Here is a 23,342-nt window from a genome sequence, read left to right on the forward strand (position 1 = left end):
GATCTGTCAGAAGCCTACCTACACATTCCAGTCCATCAAGAGCATCAGCGTTTCCTACGCTTCGCGATCCTGGACCATTACTGCCAGTTCCGGGCACTATCATTCGGGTTAGCCACAGCATCCCGGATGTTCACCAAAATCATGTTGGTAATGGCAGCAACACTGAGGAAGGAAAGAATTCTCGTACACCCATATCTGGACGATTGGCTGATCAGGGCAAAGTCCCCAGAGGAAAGTCACCAGGCGACCAACAGAGTCAAAACTCTACTGGAGAGCCTCGGGTGTATCTCTGACGAATTTCAGGCACCTCTGCCACTCACGGAAGTTGCCTTGAACAGCCTCTCCTGGTGGTTCCTTTCGGATCACCTGTTGCGAGGGATGGATCTGGAGATCCTGCAATGGACGGTCGTTACCTCAGATGCCAGTCTTTCCGGGTGGGGAGCTGTGTGCGGCAGGCAATCGACGCAGGGTCAGTGGACAAGGTCGCAGACGACGTGGCCAATCAATCGCCTGGAAACCAGGGCGGTCCGCCTTGCCCTGAGGCGCTTCCTCCCCTTAATCCAGGGCAAGGCCGTGCAGGTGCTTTCCGACAACGCAACCTCAGAGGCGTACATAAATTGCCAGGGAGGAACAAGAAGCAGGCAGGTCTCGCTGGAGGCGGATAAGCTGATGGAGTGGGCAAAGCTCCACCTTACCCATTTGGCGGCCTCTCACATAGCCAGGGTGGACAATGTCCAAGCAGATTTCCTGAGCCATCAAAGCATCGATCCAGGAGAGTGGGAACTCTCCCCGGAGGCATTGAATCTCGTCGTTGCCACATGGGGTCACCCACACCTGGACCTAATGGCCATGTGGCAGAATGCGAAGGCCCCTTGCTTCTTCAGTCACAGGAGAGAGCCCAGGGCGGAAGGTGTGGATGCTCTGGTCCTTCCATGGCCACCGTGGACCCTCGTGGGAGGAGTTCTTTGGAGGATCGAGTGTCATCAAGGGCCGGTGATTTTGATAGCTCCAGAGGGGCCTCAATGGCCATGATTCGCAGACCTGGTCAATCTTGCGGTGGACGGGCCTCTTCGTCTCTGACACCTCCTGAATCTCCTTCATCAGGGTCCCGTATTTTTCGACCGGGCAGATCGCTTCTGTCTTGCGGCCTGGCTTTTGAATGGCGCAGGCTAAGGAAGAAAGGCTATCCTGAAGATGTTATTTCCTCCTTGGTTCAGGCTCGAAAGATCTCCACCTCCATCTCTTATGTCCGGGTCTGGAAAGTGTTCGAGGCTTGGTGTACCTTAATTCATATTCTTCCGCGTCAGGCCACTGTACAGCAGGTCCTTACCTTTTTGCAGTGTGGCTTGGAGAAGGGACTAGCCTACAATTCTCTGCGGGTTCAGGTGTCTGCACTCGGGGCCCTGGTCCCTCGCCTGGAAGGAACACCTCTCTCTTCCCATTCTGACATAGTGCGTTTCCTAAAGGGTGTCGAGCATGTCAAGCCACCAGTCCATGCGGTGTCTCCTTCTTGGAATTTAAATCTGGTCCTTCAAATCCTCGGGGGTCCACCTTTTGAACCGCTGAAGAAGGCTTCTATCAAGGATCTCACCCTCAAGACCATTTTCTTGGTATCTATTTGTTCTGCTCGGAGGATCTTGGAGATCCAAGCTCTGTCGTGCCGGGAGCCATATCTTCATTTCACCGACTCAGGAGTTTCTCTGTCCACGGACTTCCATTTGAATCAGTCGATGGAGCTGCCCTCATTCACGGACGACAAGCCCAGAGAACTACGTCGGTTGGATGTCAAGCATATCCTTCTGCGCTACCTGGAGATCACGAACGATTTCTGTTTTTCAGACCATCTGTTTGTTCTGTGGCGTGGACCCAACAGGGGCCGTAGAGCGTCTGAGACCACTATTGCACATTGGCTGAAGGAATCCATCTCATCAGCGTACATTGGGGCAGGTCGACCTCCTCCGGAAGGTATTCAAGCTCATTCTCTTTGGGCCCAAGCGGCCTCTTGGGCGGAGAGTCGAGCGGTGTCTCCACAAGAGATTTGTCGCTCTGCAACTTGGAAGTCTCTACATACGTTTGCACGTCACTACCGGTTGAACCTCCAGGCACCGTTCTTTGGCTCCTTTGGGGCGCAGGTCATTCGAGCAGGTCTCTCTGGGGCCCAACCTACTTAGGGAAGCTTTGGGACATCCCATGGTCTGGACTGATCCGGGTACATACAGGGAAAAAAAAATGATTCCTTACCTGCTAATTTTCATTCCTGAAGTACCACGGATCAGTCCAGATGTCCTTCCTACTTGTTCTCGAATTTGAGGGTACTACTGCTCGAATGTTCAGTTACGCTTATTCAGTGTGTCTTTTGTAAAGGATTGTTTCTTTCCGAAAGCTGTTATTGTTTCTTGGTTTTTCAAAGTTTTTTCCTTGGATATGTTTTTCATGCAAGTTGACAAGTGGTTAATTCTCCTCTGATCTATCCAAGTGGGAATTTATTTTCTCTGCTTTGTTATATTTCATACTGAAGGGATACAGAGGGAGCACCAGCTTAAGAGAGGGTGCCCTTTCAGTTTTTGCTCTGACTCCATCTGCTGGACGGGGGACATAACCCATGGTCTGGACTGATCCGCGGAACGAAAATTAGCAGGTAAGGAATAATTTTCTTATATTTTTCAATTAGGGTACCGCATATGGGGGCGTATGCCCGACGCAGAGCGGCTACTTTTGCTGAGTAATCTGGCGCCAGGCATATAGTTGTGCCTTGAAATTGTATGTTCTCACACTGACGGGCAGCCTGCATAAGGAGCTGTTTATGGTGAAAGTTTAGTATTTTTGCAATTACTACGCGGGGCCTCGCCAGGTCCAATCCCCGAGCTCCCATGTGGTGCACTCGTTCAATTTCTAAAGCCCCATTTAACTCCTGGAGGCCTAAAGCGTCAGGCAGCCATTTTAGTAAAGTAGGCCGGAGCAGGTGATCTAGTGTCTCTGGGAGCCCTATGAAACGGATATTCGATCTCTGTGCCCTGTTTTCAAGATCATCCGCTTTATCTGCCTGTTCTTGGAGCAGCTTTTCTAAGTCGGTCACCTTCTCAGTTAACTTCGACATACCGTCCTCGAGAGAGGACGTCCGTTCCTCAACTTGTGTTAGGCGCGGGGCATCTTCCGTGTACGCTTCTCGCAAAGCAGAAATTTGGTCCGAAATTCCTGTTAGTTTGCAGTTTAAAGCTGCTCTTACCACGTCCTTCATGTCATTAGCAGTGGTGGATATCGGGAAGCAAACCTTTGAGTGTTCCCCGCTCGCAGCATCGGGGGCTCCCAGCGCCATTTTGAGATCAGGCCCCCTGTGTTTTTCCTTGTCCCATTTCACCAGTTTAGGAGGCAATCGATAGCGATTTCGACATAAAAGAAGTGATCAACATATGCTGGACTCTTTCTCATCGGAACAAAGCGTCTCAGTTTATTTTTGCAGGCAGATGGAGGCGGGAGGAGGATGTGCTGCCCGGAGCAGGATCAGGAACGTCCGACCGCGCTCACCACATCACGTAATCTCAGTAGGAGGTTTTTGTTGTACAGAGTTTCCACTTCCCCTGGTCTTCTTGCTCGGCGTGCCGGTCTGACATTCGTACCACTCCATGGGAGGTCGAGGGACGAGGGCAACCTGGCAGGTTGAGCATCCTCTTTAGGCTAGGCCCTACTCGAAGGCTTTTTGTTGCGCGCCATGGCTTTTTGCATGCTTTATAAGGCTGTCCTCTACAGGATTGTTGGCCTGGCCTGTGCATCCAGGTTGTGTGCCCAGTTTTTGGGCGCACAGTGGGGCCTTGTAGTCTGTGCGCCCACATTGAGCGATGTGTAGTGGCCACGATTGAGCGATGTGTAGTGGCCACGTGCTTACCTATGAGCAAAAGTGGTACTGTGTGCTTAAGTTTTTTGTGTGCTTAATTTTTGGATGCCTAGGTAAGCACCTAGGTGTGTGCACCTAAATGTTGGACGCATAATTTTTAGGCACCTAGTTGAGCGCATCCGGCCGCTGCTCAGCGCGTTGTCGGCCATCATGGTGCCTGTGCCTAAGAAGCCTAAGCATTTTTCTCTTTGCACTGCTTGTTATATATGGGCATCTCAGACAGGAGTGCCTGCTGATTTGTGCCAATGCTATTTGGAGGCTTAGGGTGAATTGTCTTCCTCTGATTTCACTAAGCCTAGTTCTTCCCAGGATGGGGGTCTAGGTAAAGACGATTCAGGTGGAGGGCCTGATTTTGAACTCCCCTAACTGGTTCCTCAGCAGGGGAATGTAGCTCAGTGAGTACTCCTCAGGTACCTCCCGATCTGGATGCTTCTACTTTTTCATGGGTAGAATTTTTCCAGGGGTTGCAATCCTTTCTTCAGGCGCAGTCCTCAGCCCTGTCCCATGCTCCTAGACCACAGGCGTAGGGAGAAACCTTACCTGGATTTTTTGTTGGACACCGGAGTACTCCTGGAGCGGCAGAAGGTCCTCTGGATGGAGATCCGGATGGCACGGTTGATGGTGCCGATCCTGCCTCTCTCGAGGATGGTAAAATTCCCTCTGGATTAGAAACGTATAGAACTATGTTGCAGTTCTTTCAAAGAGATAAAATACCAGCTCTGATTTCCCAGAACTTGAAAATGCTTGGAATTCCTAGGGCAGATTCAGTGTTTGAGCCGTGGTGGTTTCCCCGTGATGGAGACAATTCAAGAATTAATTGATCTTGAGTGGGGCACTCCAGAGGGTAATTTCAAAGGGGGTCAGGTTTTAGAAAGCCTGTACCCTCTAGATCTGGTGATGAGAAAATATTTAAGTTTTCCAAAGGTAGATGCACTTGTGTGTGCAGTCTCCAAGTGGACCACTATTCCCTTAGAAGGCGGAGCGGCCATGATGGATGCTCATGATAAAAAGATTGAGACTCTCCTTAAGCAAGCATTTGAAGCAGTGGCAATTACCTTGTAGATCGCTTCTTGTTGTTCCTTGGTGGCTCGCTGTTGTTTGCTTCTCTCCCAGAAGTTTGATGACTCTGGAGTAAACTCCAGGGCAGTTATGGAGCCGGCTGCTGCCTTCTTGGCCGATGCAGGCTGTGATTTGGTCCGCACTTCAGCCAGAGGGGTGGCTTCGATAGTAGTGTCCAGGCATCAGTCATAATTGAGAAATTGGTCGGCTGATGTGACCTCCAAGGCTAACCTCACCTAATTGCCCCTTAACGGCTCACTTTTGTTTGGTAGCGAGTTGGAGAAACTTGCCAGTAAGTGGTGTGACTCTCTGATTCCTCGTTTACCAGAGGATAAAAAGCATACGCCACGCTCCTTTAACAGGAGAGGTCGTGCTAGAGGTTCCAAGCGTTTTCGATCCTGTAGAGGGGCGACCTTTCAGAGGACTCAACTCTTCGTCCATTTGTCCCCGACAACCCAGAAGAGGTGCAGGCTCAGGTAGTGGATCCTCCCGAGTCTCCCAATGAAGGTTTGCCAACCCACCACTGGGAACAGGAGATAGAGAGATGCCGCTTCCTCTCTTTTATCATAGGTAGGTTGAAATCACATTGGATCAGTGGGTCTTGGAGGTGATACGAGAAAAATCTGCGCTGGGGTTTCGCAGTGTTCCTGGAATGTATTCATGGTGTCTCCCTACCACTCACCACAGATAAAGCAGGCAGTGGAAACTACATCGGCAAGGCGCCTCAGTAGGAGGGCTGTGGTGCCAATGCCCACGTCTCAAGAAAATACAGGGCGATTTTCCATTATTTTGTTGTGCCAAAGAAGGTGGGATCTTTTCGTCACATCCTGGACCTCAAAGGCATCAGTCATCATCTGCAAGTGAAGCGTTTTCGCATCAAGACATTGCGCTCGGTGATAATGGCCATGCAGTCGGGGGAATTGGTTACCTCTCTGGATCTGTCTGAGGCGTATCTCCACATTCTCATCTGACTAGAACATCAATGCTTCCTGTGATTCACAGTTCTGGGACACAACTTTCAGTTTTGGGTGTTGCCCTTTGGTTTGGCCATCGCTCCCATAACCTGTTCCAAGGTAATGGTGGTGGTTGAGCATAGTTGAGAAAGGATGGAATCCTAGTACACCCATATTTGGATAGTTGACTGGTTCACATCAAGTCACTGGAAGAGAGCTACCTGGTGATTCGCAAGGTAATTTCCCTGTTGTTGGAGCTTGGCTGGGTTGTGAATCTAGCCAAAAGCTGTCTTCAGCCTACTCAGTCGCTGGGATACCTGGGGATTCCAGTCAACATGAACCAGGGAAAGGTGTGCCTGCCGGAAGCTCAAATTCAGAAGTTGCTAGCTCAACTCCATCTGTTGTTGAACCACTGCGCCCAACTGTATGGTTTTACCTGCAGGTCCTTGGCTTAATGGCAGCGACCCTGGAAGTGATACCGTGGGTGAGGGCTCATATGCATTATCTTCAGCGCCTCCTGCTGTCTCAGTGGAATCTGCAATCTCAGGACTATTCAATTTGGCTCCACCTGCCAATAGAGGTCTCCTCCCAACTGCCATGGTGGCTGCTGGTGGATCATCCATGGAAAGTAATTTCGCTATCCCCTCTGAACTGGCTGGTACTGACAATGGATGCGAGTCTCCTTGGTTGGGAGCTGATTGCGCAAGGGCGCTGGAGTACAGAGAGTCTCACTGGAATAACAATCGTCTGAAGGCCAGGGCGGTCCGGTTGGCATGTTTGCAGTTCGGTGATTGGCTGCAGGGTTGCTCTGTCCGCATAGTGTCAGACAATGCAATGACTGTGACTTACATCAATCGGCAGGGAGGTAGCAAGAGCCTACAAGTGTCACATAAAATAGATCAACTTATGGATTGGGCAGAGGAGCATCTCCAGATGATCTCAGCATCACACATCGCAGGCACAAGCAACTGTAAGAGCAGACTTTCTTAGCAGGGTGAGTCTGGACCAAGGAGAGTGGGTGTTGTCAAATGAGGCATTTCAGCTGATTTGCGATCGCTGGGGTCACCCGTTCCTGGACCTATTGGCTACTTGCACACTGTGAAAGGTTTGGGATTCTTCAGCTACAGAAGAGATCTGAGGTCCTTGGAGATCAATGCCCTAGTGCAGGAATGGCTGGAAGACAAGTTGCTGTATGCCTTTCCTCCATGGCCCATGTTGGGCAGATTGATTCGAAGGATCGAATTCCACAGAGGGATGATGCTCTTGGTTGCTCCAGATTGGCCCAGGAGACCATGGTATGCAGATCTGTGGAGGCTCCTGGAAGATTTGCCTCTTAGACTACCAGCGCACAGGAACCTGTTGCAGCAGGGGCCTGTCCTTCACGAAGGTCTGACACAATTTTGTCTTTCTGTATAGCCCTTGAAAGGTTTTGCTTGTTGAAACGTGGATCCTCTGCGGCAGTGATTTCCCCCTTGCTAAGGGTCATAAAGTTCTACACTTCCTTGGCCTATGTGCAGATTTGGAGGGTGTTGGAGGCCTAGTGTGAGGATCGAGGTACTCTTCCTTGTTCGGTCAAGATACCACTCATTTAGGAATTTTTGCAGGATGGCTTGAATTGGCCCTTCATCCCTTAAGGGTACAAGTAACTGCTCTCACCTATTTTAGGGGCCGGTCAAAGGTGGATCCTTGACTGCTTTCCTAATGTGACCCGTTTTCTGAAAGGAACATTTTTTTCCTCCTTTGTGTTTCCGGTGCCCCTGTGGAGTCTCAGTTTCGTTTTGGATTTTTTGGTAGGCTGTACGTTTCGAACACTACATACTCTGTCCTTGAAAATAGTGTTCCTTGTGGCAAATTGTTCTGCGTATAGGGTTTCCGAGGTGCAGGCCTGGTCTTGCCAGGAGCAGTTTCTATTTTTATCAAAAGTGGCCTCTGCATTCTTGAACCAGTCCATCTCCCTGCCATCTCTGGACAGGGAGAGAGATGTAGAACAATCTTGTCTGGTGCAGCCCTTGGATGTCAAGAGGCATACTGTCAGGTATCTGGAGGTCACTGGGCCTTTGCGTAGGTTGGATGGCCTGTTTGTCCTCCATGGTGGTATTAGACCAAGGGAGCCAGTTTCTCGGGCTGCAATAACTCGCTGGATTAAGAAGGTAGTCTCGGCTGGATACGTGGATGCTGGGAAGCCGTTACCAAGTCTGGATCGGGCCCATTCCACTCAACCTCAGGCAGTGTCATGGGCAGAAGTTGGATTGTTGTCTCCCGTAGACATTTGCCAAGTTGCAACATGGTCCTCCTAACCCCCCCTGCCAGGTATTATCGTCTGGATGTGCAAACCCGGGAGGATACAGCCGTTGCATGTTCGGTTTTGACTGTACCACGGGCAGTCCCCCACCCTGTTTGGGAGTAGCCTGGGTAGATCCCATTTCTTCTGAATTCATCTGACTGTATGCTAAGAAATGAGAAATTGCTACTTACCTGATAATTTCCTTTTCTTTAGGACAGCTGTATGATTGCATAATGATCCTCCTGTCTGCCTACGTGTTACAGGGCTTACTGGTAAGTGTTACCCCAGTCCCTGGACTAGGGTTCTTACCTTCTTGTCTGAGCTCAATGTTGCCTGTTGGTTGAGTTTTGAAATGGTTATCTGTTTTTAATCCAGTTTTTTGCAAGTCCGTCCACAGATGCTTATGAAGAGAATACTGGCAGGCTGATGTAACTGCAGGGGTGTATAAACTGTGTTGGCAGTTTGTTCTGTCTCCATCTGCTGGTAGGAATGTATAGCCCACTTGTTCTGGATTGATCTGACTGTCCTATAGAAAAGGAAATTATCAGGTAAGTAGTAATTTCTCAGTATCCCTCATGCTTGCAAGTCTTCACCTCCATCACCTCTGCTGAGAGGCAGTTCCCTGTATTCACACCTCCCCTCCCTTTGTGTAACAATCCTTTTGTTTTTCTTTTGACTCCTCAGTCTAGCTCCTTGTCACTTCTCATGTGCACCAGTTGTTTTCTAACTTGTTAGCAACGTCCCTAAAAAATCCTGCTTTGCCTGACGCTTGATATTATCTGTGCTATCCTCCTCCTTTCCTGATGATAAAGATTTCCTGTGGGATGCCAAGGGACCTAGCATGTGAGAAATGGCATTCATTATCATTTTTCTCTGCTCCTAGTTGTACTTATCCCTGTTTTATTGTAACTGTAATTGTCTTCGTTCAGCACCTGTTATTTATTTCGTTCACTGTAACTTTTATCACTCCCCCTGTTTATTGTAAACCGGCATGATGTGATACTCTCACGAATGCCGGTATAGAAAAAAAACTAAAATAAATAAATAATAAATTATGATGGGGCCTTTTTCAGAACTGCCCTCCCAAGTGCAGAGACCCAGAGTCCATTTTACCCGCAGGCTTTGCACCAATTTTCAAAGAGCAAATACAAGCATACGTTACATTGAAAATCTCCCCCGGAAAAACTTACCCACAGCGATTTGCACCTGCAAAGAAAAGTGCATAGTTTTCAAAATAGTAAATGAGTTATTGCATCCTCCTCCATAGCCTTGCCAGTAGGAAACCCTCTTTAAAATTTGGGTAAAAGTGCGTGTGTGTTGTGCACCAACCCACATAATTTTACCTGCAGTAATGATGGGAAATTTTCAGACACTCCCTTTTTTCAGTATTTAACTGGATAAATGGTTTTGATATTTTACCTTCTGAACTGATTTTCCTGATGAGGAGTGGCTGACCGTATGCTTTCATCTGCTGGGAGGGAAGTCTATTGTGGCCATGATGTGACCTGCCTGGATAGCTCCCACTTCTTCTCATGCTCACGAGTCTCCTCTCTGCTCCTGTGCAGTGGAGGCCTCTGCTGCAGTTAGAGGCATAGCACAGGATGCTGTGTTGCTTGTTTTCTCGGCAGGAGGAGCATCATTCTGCCCTGTGCTCTTATCTGCCACTCCCCTTCCCGATCTTCAGGCATTTTGTCGGTGTTGGTGCCTGTGCTGCTTCAGTCGTACCATCACTGCTCCCCAGCTGTTGGTCCATGCCACCTTTATATTCCACTATTGCTCACTAAATGCCATAGGGGCATGCTGGGTCTTCCGAGGATGTGAGCTTGACCTGGGAAAATGCACACTTTCCAGCCAGGAGGACATCCACTGCCTTTGGCTTCAGCTGGCATGGTGCATGCACTTTGACCTGGTGAAGGAATTGATGGATGACAGCTTCAAAAAATACCGTCAGGTGCGCTTGAGGAGAGAGAGCTCTTCAGCCTCACTGTAACCCTTCTTTCCTAGCATGTAGCAGATGGACTCAGAACCAATGGGTTTAGTGTACTTGTGCTAGCAGTTGGAGATGGATCAGATTTCAATCTGACGTCAGCCCCTAGTACATATACCCCTGCAGGAAGTGCAGATCCTCAGTATTTTCCGTCTCCATAGCACTTAGGAGCTATCTGCACGCTCTCAGAGCGTTAGAACCAAATTTAAAGAAGAAAATTCTACTGAAGACGAGCCCCGCTCTCCTGCGGTGATACCCTTGGGTCCCTCCCCCAGTTGAGATTCCCGAGGTGATTTCTGTGGTCCCTCGGAGGTGAGCCTCGGTCCAGCGGCCGAATCGCGGCGGGACCTAGCCCCCGAAGGATCGGGCGCGGCACAGAGGCAGCCTCGGTCCGGTGGCCGAATTGCAGCGAGGACCTACAGCCCCTGAGCAAGAGGAGTTCGGGCGCGGCTGAGAGGCAGTGGGTGCACCCTCAAAAGCGGTGGTGACGGAAGTTCCCTCTCCCCCCACAGCCAGAGACCGCCCGGGTCGAGACCTGGAAGCGCCGAAGATAAGGTAAGGTAGAAATCTTTACTTGTACCGTTCTCTGAGGATTGAGGACGAGCGCAGGCCACCGGCCGAAGCCAGCGCCACCGGGTTGATCTGCTTTAGCAGGGCCAGACCCCGGCATTTCCAAGGGCCTAACCACGTGGAGACCCTCCGAGGTAGTCGCCATCTTGCCCGCATGGTCGCCGTCGCCATCGCCATCTTGGCCTTAATCTTGCCGTTCACATCGCCGCCCGGCCGAGTACACAAAATTTACCTGTGCGCTCAAACTTACTTCTGCGCGTAAGTTACCCTTGGACGCATAAGCGGCGTGCGCAAGTCTCGGTCGTACGGACTACGCGCACTCGACTACCCGCACCCACATCCCGGGTTAAGCGCACAAATACGCGCACAAAACCACACGCACGGCCAGGCGCTCTGGAGCGAAACATGTACGCGCAGGCAAACTCGACTCCTCCAGTAACTGAAGTAAAATCCCTAGGCCTCTGCTCAGCATGCCACCTCAGGGCCGCCCAGAGCCAGGATGCCGATGCCCTATGCACCCAGTGCGAGGAGGCCCTGGGAGATCCACCACAGGCTCAGCCTCGCCCAGGGCCGGGGACTAGCTCTTCAGGGGGCTCCCTGGAGCTAGCAACCCCCAACGGGACTCCCTCTCAGCCGGAGGCTCCCAGGGAAGCAGCGCCACTCAATGTGAACCCCTCATCTATTTCTTGGGTGGAACTCTTCAAGGGGATTCACGCCTTTGTCCGAATGCAAACGGATTCCCGGGCGGACCAACCACATAAGTCGCAGGAGGACCCCTATGCTCCAGGCCCCTCAAGACCTAGGCATAGGCCTTTCCCGCCAAGTAGTCCCACCTTCGGGGGCACGGACATCTCAGAAGAAGAAGTCGAACCCCTAGAAGAAGGAGAACTCCCCCCGGGGACAGAACCCCACCGAACCATGAGATGGTTCTTCACAAGGGAGGAGCTCCCGGATCAGGTCTCCCAATGCCTGGCGGAACTGGCGATTCCGGATTCAGAAACCCAGGGGGATCCAGAGGAGAACCCATTTCTGGAAGGCCTTCGACAGACCTCCCGTCATTTCCCGCTCTTGCGAGCCGCGCAACAGCTAATTGACCTGGAATGGAACACCCCAGAGTCTACCTTTAAAGGGGGCGGGCCTAGGCCAGCTTGTACCCCCTGGATCCAGCAACCAAAGACATGCTCGCTTGCCCAAGAGTGGATGCCATGGTCTGCGCAGTCTCCAAGCGCACCACCAATTCCGGTAGAGAGAGGAGCAGCACTCAAGGACACGCATGACCGGCGGCTGGAAGCCATGCTTAAACAATCATTTGACGTGGCCGCTATGTCTCTTCGGATTGCGGCCTGCTGCACCGTGGTGACACGTGCCTGCTTATCCCAGGCCAGGAGCGGCACCCCGGGAGGTATCCTGGACCCAGCGCTATCCTTTCTAACCGACGCAGTCTCAGACCTCGTACGCACAGCGGCCAGAGGAGTATCATCGGCGGTGGCGGCCAGGAGGCAGCTCTGGCTCAGAAGCTGGTCGGCCGACCCATCTTCCAAAACACGCCTCTCAAGGATGCCCTTCAAAGGAAACCTCCTGTTCGGCAGCGATTTAGAAAAGATGGCGGGCAAAAGGGGCGAATCCCCAGTACCGCGTCTTCCGGAAGACAAGTCAAGGAGAGCCCAGCGACAGCCTTCCAGGACCTCCAGGGGCAGAAGCTCGCAGCGCTTCAACCCATACAGGAGCAGCTACCAGGCGCCCCGCCCTTCAGGCAGGAACCAGTCCTTTCGGAACAAGCACAACAAGAGGGGAAACAGCTCGGGCACAGGGCCCGGCCGCACTCCACAATGAGAATCAGCCGACCCATCCAAGGGAAGCCAAAGGGGCAGACTGGCCCTATTCTACCAAAGATGGGTTGAGATAACTTCGGACAAGTGGGTCCTAGCCATCATCCGGGAAGGTTACTACCTGGACTTCGTACGCACCCCCCGGACAAGTTTGTGGAGTCCCCCTGCCATGACCCCATCAAACAGGCGGCAGTGGAAGTTACACTAGCCAGGCTACTGGCCCTCGAGGCCATAACTCCGGTACATCCTCAGGAGATAAACTCTGGTCATTATTCCATATATTTTCTCGTTCCCAAGAAAGAGGGAACGTTCCGACCAATCCTGGGCCTCAAATCCGTAAACCGATACCTGAAGGTCCCCCGCTTCCGCATGGAAACCCTGAGATCCGTAATAAAGGCAATACAGCCGGGAGAGTTCCTCACATCCCTGGACTTGTCAGAGGCGTACCTGCACATCCCAATTCATCGGGAACACCAGTGTTACCTACGCTTCAAGATCCTGGGCCATCACTACCAGTTCCGGGCCCTACCCTTCGGGCTGGCCACAGCGCCATGGACGTTCACCAAGGTGATAGTGGTAGTGGCGGCAATACTGCGGAAGGAAGGAGTCCTCGTACACCCTTACTTGGACGACTGGCTGATCAGGGCAAAATCACCAGAGGGAAAGCATCCAATCAACCAACAGAGTGAAGTCTCTACTGGAGAGCCTCGGATGGGTGGTCAACACGACCAAGAGTTCCCTGCAGCCCTCACAATCGTTGGAGTACCTGGGGGTCCACTTTGACACCAAGGAAGACAAAGTCAGCCTGACTCCCGCAAGGAGGTCAAAGCTGTGGAACCGGTTGCAATCCTTGTTGAGCGACCCTCGCCCCACGGCATGGAATTACCTGCAGGCTCTAGGGCTGATGGCATCCACACTGGAAGTGGTCCCCTGGGCGAGGGCCCACATGAGGCCTCTACAACACTCACTGCTGTCACGTTGGAACCCACGGTCGCACAACTACACCGTACGCTTAGCCCTTCCGGGACAGTTCGGACCAAACTACACTGGTGGCTGCAGCCCAGCCACCAGCTACACTCAATCGCTCAAGACTGTCATCCCCAACCTGGACTCTGCTAACTTCAGATGCCAGTCTACGGGGATGGGGAGCACACTGTGAGGAATTAACCGCCCAAGGGCAGTGGAACCCAGAAGAGGCAGGATGGAACATCAATCACCTAGAAGCGTGGTCAGTCAGACTCGCCTGCCTGCGGTTCGCTCAAAGACTCCGAGGCAAAGTGGTCAGAGTGATGTCCGACAACGCCACAACGATTGCCTACATCAACAGGCAAGGGGGAACCAGAAGCTAACAGGTGTCATTGGAGATAAACCCACTGATGGCATGGGTAGAAGCAAATCTACAAGAGATCTCCGCCGCCCACATCGCCGGGAAGGACAACATCATGGCGGACTTCCTCAGCAGAGAAAGTCTAGACCCAGGAGAATGGAGGCTGACGCCCGCAGCCTTCCGGATGATAGTAAACCGGTGGGGAACACCGAAAATGGACCTTCTGGCAAACAGAACCAACGCCCAAGTGCCCAGATATTTCAGCCGCAAGCGGGATCTACAATCCCAAGGGATCGATGCCCTGGTGCAGGCCTGGCCCCGGGGGACCCTACTATATGCCTTCCCGCCGTGGCCCCTTTTGGGCGCAATTATTCACAAGATACAGCTACACAAGGGACTAGTTCTTCTGGTGGCCCCGGATCGGCCAAGAAGACCGTGGTACGTAGCAATGAGAAGACTGCTGACAGGGAACCCTCTACCCCTGCCCCCTCTCAGGGACCTGCTACAACAAGGTCCGATCTTCCACGAGGACCCTGCTCGATTCTCTCTTACAGTCTGGCCATTGAGAGGGCTCACCTGAAGAATAGCGGATACTCGGGGGCGGTAATAGACACCCTCCTCCGAGCACGCAAGTTCTCCACATCGTTAACATACATAAGGATCTGGAGAATATTTGAGGTCTGGTGCGAAGATCACGACATCAAGACACGTTCACTTAAAGTTCCCGTGATGCTGGAGTTCCTACAGAGTGGACTTCAAAAAGGACTGTCCCTCAACTCCATCAAGGTACAGGTGGCAGCACTGGCATGCTTCGGCACCAGGGACGAGAGTTATAGCCTAGCCTCTCACCCGGATGTGTCACGTTTCCTGAGAGGAGTCAAACACATTCGTCCACCTCTAAAGTGGCCGGTACCTCTGTGGAACCTCAACCTCGTCCTGGACTTCCTGTCTGGAACCACCTTCAGACCTCTTCGAGGGCTATCACTCCGTCAGCTGACCCTGAAGATCGTCTTCCTCCTGGCAATTTGCTCAGCACGACGAATCTCGGAACTACAAGCACTGTTGTGCCGTGAACCCTCCCTTAGGTTCACCCCGGGATCCATCCAGCTGCGCACGGTACCGTCATTCCTTCCCAAAGTGGTCTCCCACTTCCATCTGAACCAAACCATCTCGCTCCCGTCGGCCGGAGCCCTGAAGAATTCGGAAGAAACCTGGAGCCTGCGTCACCTCAACGTTGGCAGAATCCTTTCCAGATACCTGGAAATGTCAGAACCCGTACGGAAGATGGACCACCTTTTCGTCCTTCACAGCGGGAAAAGACTAGGGGAAGCAGCCTCGCGGGCAACCATAGCCCGCTGGATCAAGGAAGTTATCAAGGCGGCCTACGTAGAAGCAGGGAAACCTCCACCTCTACAGGTCAAGGCCCATTCGACCAGAGCCCAGGCAGCATCCTGGGCAGAAACAAGAATGATGTCACCCGCCGAGATCTGCAGGGCAGCGACATGGTCCTCCATCCATACCTTCTCCAGATTCTACCGTCTGGATGTTCAGGCCCGGGAGAACACGGCATTTGCAAGGGCAATACTGAGCGGGTCACAGGCAGCCTCCCACCCGACCCGGAAGTAGCTTTTATACAGCTCATTGGTTCTGAGTCCATCTGCTACACGCTAAGAAATGGAGAAATTACTTACCTGATAATTTCGTTTTCCTTAGTGTAGACAGATGGACTCAGCAGCCTGCCCTTGGCTGCCGTTACGCATGGATTTGCAAATGATTCAAGGGTAAGCCTCGTTTTCGTTTACCTAGGTCTCCACCCGGCTGGGTGTCGACGCTTTCCGGTTGAGCTCCCTGGCGGTCTCCAGCTATACTCAATCGACCAGTTCAAATTAACCAGTTAATCACTATATAACGTTTATATAGTTACGAAGTTATACAAGTTGATCAAATTAACCAATCGGTCAGTCAAACATATATCCACAATGCTTTGCAAGGAAGAATACTGAGGATCTGCACTTCCTGCAGGGGTATATGTACTAGGGGCTGACGTCAGATTGAAATCTGATCCGTCTCCAACTGCTAGCATGAGTACACTATACCCATTGGTTCTGAGTACATCTGTCTACACTAAGGAAAATGAAATTATCAGGTAAGTAATTTCTCCATTACGCCGCTTTCTGGCCCTCCCCTCTCACTTTCCTCCCCCCATACCTCTTGGCTCTGTGCCCAGCAGTGGGAATCAGAGGGAAGGGAGGGAAGATGGGGCTATGAGCCACCCGATTTCAATATTACTCCTAATCTCTATGCATGGAGGCATGGTGACTTCCACATAATGAAGCTTGCAGGTATTGAGCTGAGTCGGATAATATATTGCAGTCTTCATAGTGGGGGTGAGAAAACAAAGATGAGGAAGGAAGGTTAACACATCTTTTTAGAGATGTATTGGAACTCTGAACTTGCTGCTAAGTGAGGATCTGAATATTTATCTTCATTGAAGATAATCAATATCTGCATACTGGAAGTGTTTTAAATTGCTTACTTTGGAAAAATAAAAGTCAGAGGTTTATGTAAAACCTAATGCTGTGTTCTTACCCCAGGATCAGGATCTCAGACTGCCACACCTGATATCATTTCCCACATTGAACAAAGGGAAGAGCCGTACATCAGGGATGAGCCAGGATCAGAGGAAAAAGAAACTGGGAAAAGCAGCTGCTCCGGTGAGTGCAGTAATAAGAGAGACTGGGGTAAAACTGCTGGGATCTGCAGAGACCCCTTCACCAGCAACTCTGAGATTGCTTTAATCACTTACAGGGTTTTTGTTTCAGGCATCAGTCACATAGAATAGTCTTTTTGAAACCCAATTTCCCAAAGACCAAATATCATCTGAGAATCATAGTGTGGTCTGTTTGAAAAGAAAGATGGGGATCATCCCTGCTGACCAGTCCATAATTTATGGAGCTTTGTCGTATTATAATAGAGCTCTACATGTTACTTTTCCCTCAGTTAGGAATAAGAAGTGCTTTATCAGCCTTTCCTGTTTACTGTTGCATGATCAGAGTGTCAGTGCTGAAGTCTGGGGACCCCCATGGGGAAGCCTCTCCATCATTAACTGAAAATCCTTTATTCTAGAGGAAAGTGAGCTATTGCCCATATCGGACCTGAGGTGAAGAGATGTATCTTGGCCTATAGCAGTGGAAGTATTACAGCAGCAGGCCAGAAGTGATGATGTCATCATTGGGCCTCCAGTGGACATCAGTTCTCCCCCTCCCCCTCTCTGACATCAAAGGGACCCCTGTGCCCTAGATCATTATTTATCTCCACACACAAACCTGTCCTTATTTGACCCTTAAGCCCAAAGGTTTGCCCACCCCATCTTTACTCGTTGCTGAGTTAACTTCCAGGCACAAAGAGACTCTGCCTTCTCTGGAGTCTCTTAGTCTGTGTCTCTAACAAAAAGACTAATACTCTGTGTTTACTTTTAATCTAGAAAATGATGATCCCGGAATTAAAAATAAAAAGAGACAAGAGTGGAAAGCCAGTCAGAGTCCAGAAGGAAAGGTGATGATATTATCAGGAATGATTAGAGAAGACACTTCCTCATCGTCTGCTTTGGAAAGACATTACAGGAATTGGTGCATCTCAGAAAAGAAGCAAAGAAAGCCAACAGGAGCCTCAGCTGAGAGTTTTGTGTGTGAGCTCAGGGCCAGTAATGTCACACACACAGGCGCAGAGCCGAGAAATGAGATAATAGAACAAAAATGCTTGTATGATGCTTTTCTGAAAGCTCAGGGGTCTCACTCTGAAGAATCATTTATCTGTGCTGAGAGTGGTAAAAGCTTCCATAGCCAGACTATCCTTACAAAACACCAGAGAGGCCACAGCGGTGAGAAACCATTTACATCTATTGAGGTTGGTAAAATTTTCTGTCAGAAGATAAATCTAACAAGCTACTCTCGAGACCACACTGGTGAGAAATCATTTACATGCATTGAGTGCGGTAAAAGGTTCAGTCGTAAGATAAGCCTGACCAACCACCAGAGAGTCCACACTGGTGAGAAACCATTTACATGTACTGAGTGTGGTAAAAGTTTCTGTCACAAGGTAAACATGACCAGCCACCGGAGCATCCACACTGGTGAGAAACAATTTACATGTTTTGAGTGTGGTAAAAGCTTTCGTCAGAAGAAAAACCTGACTAGGCACCAGAGAGTCCACACTAGTGAGAAACCATTTACATGTACTGAGTGTGGTAAAAGCTTCCGTCATAAGATAAGCCTAACCACCCACCAAAGTGTCCATACTGGTGAGAAACCATTTACATGTACTGAGTGTGGTAACAGCTTCCGTCTGAAGACAAGCCTAACCAGCCACCATAGAGTCCACACTGGCGAGAAACCATATACATGTATTGAGTATGGTAAAAGATTCAGGTTTAGGAAAAGCCTGACAAGGCAGCAGAGAGTCCCCACTGGTGAGAAACCATTTGCATGTATTGAGTGTGGTAAATGTTTCTGTCTGGAGAGAAGCCTGACCATCCACCATAGAGTCCACACCAGTGAAAGACCATTTATGTGTATTGAGTGTGGAAAAAGTTACGTGCAAAAAACAAGCCTGACAGTGCACCAGAGAGTCCATACTGTTGGGAAACGATTTACGTGCTTAGAATGTGGTAAAAGCTTCCATTATAAGATAAGCCTAACCAAGCACCAGACAGTCCACACTGGTGAGAAACCATTTACATGTACTGAGTGTGGTAAAAGATTCCGTCATAAGGTAAGCCTGACCAGCCACCAGAGCGTCCACACTGGTGAGAAACCATTTACATGTACTGAGTGTGGTAAAATCTTCAGCCGTAATATAAGCCTGACCAGGCACCAGAGAGTCCACACTGGTGAGAAACCATTTATGTGTATTGAGTGTGGTAAAAGCTTTAACCAGAAGAGAAATCTGACCGGCCACCAGAGAGTCCACACTGGTGAGAAACCATTTACGTGTATTGAGTGTGGTAAAAGCTTTAACCAGAAGAGAAATCTGACCGGCCACCAGAGAGTCCACACTGGTGAGAAACAATTTAAATGTATTGAGTGTGGTAAAAGCTTTAACCAGAAGACAAATCTGACCAGCCACCAGAGAGTCCACACTGGTGAGAAACCATTTACATGTACTGAGTGCGGTAAAAGGTTCAGTCGTAAGATAATCCTGACCAGCCACCAGAGAGTTCACACTGGTGAGAAACCATTTACATGTACTGAGTGTGGTAAAAGTTTCCGTCACAAGGTAAACATGACCAGCCACCGGAGCATCCACACTGGTGAGAAGCAATTTACATGTTCTGAGTGTGGTAAAAGCTTTCGTCAGAAGAAAAACCTGACTAGGCACCAGACAGTCCACACTGGTGAGAAACCATTTACATGTACTGAGTGTGGTAAAAGGTTCCGTCATAAGGTAAGCCTGACCAGCCACCAGAGCGTCCACACTGGTGAGAAACCATTTACATGTACTGAGTGCGGTAAAATCTTCAGCCGTAATATAAGCCTGACCAGGCACCAGAGAGTCCACACTAGTGAGAAACCATTTACATGTACTGAGTGTGGTAAAAGCTTCCGTCATAAGATAAGCCTGACCACCCACCAAAGTGTCCACACTGGTGAGAAACCATTTACATGTTCTGAGTGTGGTAAAAGCTTTCGTCTGAAGACAGGCCTCACAAACCACCAGAAAGTCCACACTGGTAAGAAACCATATACATGTATTGAGTGTGGTAAAAGCTTCCATCATAAGATAAGTCTGACAAATCACCAGCGAGTCCACACTGATGAGAGAGAATCAATGGGAGCACAATTCTAATACAGTAGTCGAGGAGGAAGACAGTGTGATCACCTGGAACATTCCTATTTCCACAGATGGGAAGATCAATGCATGAAAACCATTTATTGTGGTGAAGGAGAACAACACAAGAATGACATTGTTGATAAAAGTATCAGTACCCAGAGATTATTCTGTGGATTGTATGAAGAAAGGAGAGATATTTAATTATCAAGAGATGCAATTAAAGACCAAAAACATGTGACAGAAAGACACAGAAATAGTCCCAATTATATTGGGTGCCACTAATCTGATTAAGAATTTTCAAGTTCATCTTGATATGTTACCTGTTAAAATTACACCTTATGAACTCCAGAAGGAGGCTCTCTCTGGTATAATTCATGTACTAATAAGGGAATGAATAGTAAATTTTGAGAAATTTAGCTCATCCCCAACATGCCATGGCTTACAAATGATGATCATTCCTGTCAAGGGCTGCACAAAACAAATCCAACTGGAGAGATTGCCCCTGTGGGAAACCATTTACATGTACTGAGTACGGTTGAAGATTCCATCATAAGACACACCTGACAAGTCATCGAATAATCTGAAACCAACCACTCTCTCACCCTTCTCTTGCGAGCAGAATGAGGCATTCGTGGGGGATGCTGACGTCACGCACCAAGATGGCTGCTTAATCCTGGAGCTCCCACCGTCTCCCGCTAAATGTAGCTGAATCCGCACCCATCCGCGCACAGAACCGGCTCTGGTTATTTATCTCTGACGGCGTTACCATCCACCATCTACCATGGCCACCAAAAAGAAAAATTTGGATCTCCAACGTTTTTCTTTCACGAAAGACGGAACCCGCGCCTTTTCCGAAATGGCTGACCGCGAGGTAGGGGACCAAGATGGCGCCGGCCCAAGCTCCCCCGGCTCCGACCCTGATGGCGGCCTTGGTGAGACGCTGCATGCTACCGATTCGGTCCATCCCACTCGCGCCGAATTTCGCGAATGGTTCGCTATCCTCCGAGCCGATATTAAGACCTACAGAAAAGAACTTTATGAGCGCATGGAGGAAATGCGGGAAGACCTCACGAGCATCGGGCGCAGGGTAGACGAGATGGATACTCGAATGGAGGGCCAGGCGGAGCTGACCGCTACCAATAAGCAAACGTGTGATACTTTGAGCTCCGAAACTCTAGCTCTCACTTCCAAGATTGCAGACTTGGAAAATAGAATGAGGCGCAATAACCTCCGATTCAGAGGTTTCCCTGAGGCTGCTGGGCCCGAGAATTGTGCGGATCTGATTATAAAATTCTGCTCCTACTTACTGACCGAGTCTAATCGCTCAACGGACTTTGTCCCTCCCGACATAAGTTTAGACCGTGCGCACAGAGCCCTGCGAGCACCACAACCAAATCGCTGCAGGGACATTATCGTATGCTTCTCCGACTTCACGGTTAAAGAACAAATTGCGCAGGCAGCGCGGTCGTGTAATGCATGGGCCTGGGAAGAGCACGATATCCTCATCTTTCCAGACCTCTCAGCGGCTACCTTGCAAAACCGACAGTCTTTCCGTGATATTACCACCTTCCTATGCGGCAAAAACTGCAAGTACCGTTGGATGCACCCCTTCGGCCTCTCTTATACTATGGAGGGAATTACTCACAAATATACCAACCCATCTGAAGCCTTACCACATCTCACAACATGTGGGTTTGCTGGTCCTTCAGGGGTGACCAAACAGTCCGGAGAGCTACCCTCTCGCCTCTCTCTGCCTGCGTGGCAGAGGGCGGGCAAAAGAATCAGCCGGCTCCGTCGCCATTCTGGGGGCTCTTGCTCACGCCCTGAGCCAACCTGACGATTCTACCTCATGCTCTCAGGAGTCGCATTGTTGTTTGCTCTGCAGGATCATTTCAAGCTAGAAGCTCACTAGCCAGGCTGATTTTGTTAGCACTTGTTTATTTGCTCATGCCAGAAAATTATTGTTTCTGAACACTATACCTCTCAAGTTTGTTTGGTTGTGCTGGTTTTTTCTACTTACTATCATCTTACCGTAGACTCGGGAGACGGTGCCGCTCCCCTCAAACATTTTTTCTTTTTATTTTCTTTTGTAAATGGTTGTGACGTTTCCCCCCCCCCCCCCCCCCCCCGCGCAACAGGGGTGTTCCAAGCCTGCATGGAGGGTAAGGCAGGCTACTGTTCGCACATGAGGACAATTTTTAGTCCTCAGGGGTGTCATGCTACTCTAACCACTTTTTTTGCGAGTTCCCATGCTATGTATTTAATGTTGGTTGTACTGCATAACTATGCCCTTCAGGGCGGGGGGCTGTTCTCCATATGTTACCAGTGGACAAGTTACGTGTTGCTTAATATCCTAATGGGGTTACCATTGATGGTATTCATACTAGATTCTTATACATAACGGGTGATCTCATTTCGTAATGCTCCCTTATAGTCCTTGCTTATGGCGACTTTGAACCTTCTCTCAGTTAACACTAAAGGTTTAAACTCTCCACAAAAAAGAGCTTTATTCTATAGAGAATTGGCATCTTCTAAACCTGATGTTGTTTTCATACAAGAGACACATCTTAAAGCCCGTCATGAATCTTATATGAAATCTCCTCAATTCAATCATCAATACTACTCCCCAGCCACTAAAAACACTAAGTACACTGGTGTTGGTATATTATTTGCTTCTCATACTGTGTTTGATTGTAAATTTTGTCTCAGGGATCCTGGTGGGCGCTACATACTGCTATGTATTACTATCCACGATTGTGATTTTACATTGGTTAATATCTATGCTCCCACTCGTCAGCAGGCTGTTTTCTTCCAAGCCTTATGCCCTATCCTAATCCAACATACAGTGGGCCACCTAGTAATTGCTGGCGACTTCAATGTGACTTTGTCCCCCTCTCTGGACAACTCTAAGGGCCACTCACACACCTCTCTGACCCACACCAAAGCTCTTAAAGAGCTGATGGAGGATCATAATCTGATTGACCCTTGGAGGGTGAAATACCCCCACTCTCGTTCCTACTCTTTCTACTCTGCGGCCCACCATTCCTACTCCCGCTGTGGTAAATTTTGAATGGAAGTATTGAGGCTTCTACCCTTAGCAGAATTTAAAACCAGGGAATCCTGCCTGGATAAAATATCCCACTTCCACTTCTATTTCCCTACCCTTTCTGCCTTGAGACAAAAAGTTTACTTTCAGAGGTGTGTTCGAATCTACCACAGAAATTTTTTATTAACCTTTAATTCTTGCAGCACATCATGCATAAATAAACCAGTCAGTTTATTGTAAAAATATTTTCTTTATTTCACAGATACAGAAAGGCATGAATAAATATCTCTAAATGACTAAGAATCACTTTTATGTTCAAATCTTAACTTTACCAGAGTATATCCTACAATCAATGCAAGAACCATTAATAAGGAAATTGAAATTATTAATATCAGATAAATGTCTATTAATGTCATCTTTTTAGAAATTAATACATTTCTAATACATCTGCCAATGTAGAAACAATAGCAATTTAAAGGTTCTCATATACTTGAATAAAAAATTATATTTACCAATTTTCTGAAGCACCCCGCTCTGTGTCTCTCTCAATCACGTGCGAAGAAAGT

The 23,342-nt window shown here is 49.3% G+C and overlaps 1 protein-coding gene across 2 annotated transcripts in view; it reads left to right on the top strand.

The window, feature by feature from the left end:
• Positions 1–23,342, top strand: part of LOC115085955 (oocyte zinc finger protein XlCOF6-like) — a 258,912-nt gene that overhangs the window by 125,500 nt on the left and 110,070 nt on the right. Inside the window, exons 3-4 of one of the 2 annotated variants that reach the window (XM_029592523.1) lie at positions 16,496–16,615; positions 17,386–19,703. In XM_029592523.1, the coding sequence (XP_029448383.1) occupies positions 16,496–16,615; positions 17,386–19,703 (2,438 nt within the window). Of the gene's footprint in view, positions 1–16,495; positions 16,616–17,385; positions 19,765–23,342 lie in introns of those variants that run through there. The other variant, XM_029592522.1, reaches the window with a different exon arrangement.

Source organism: Rhinatrema bivittatum, chromosome 2 (assembly GCF_901001135.1).
Source record: "Rhinatrema bivittatum chromosome 2, aRhiBiv1.1, whole genome shotgun sequence".
Taxonomy (NCBI): Eukaryota; Metazoa; Chordata; class Amphibia; order Gymnophiona; family Rhinatrematidae; genus Rhinatrema; species Rhinatrema bivittatum.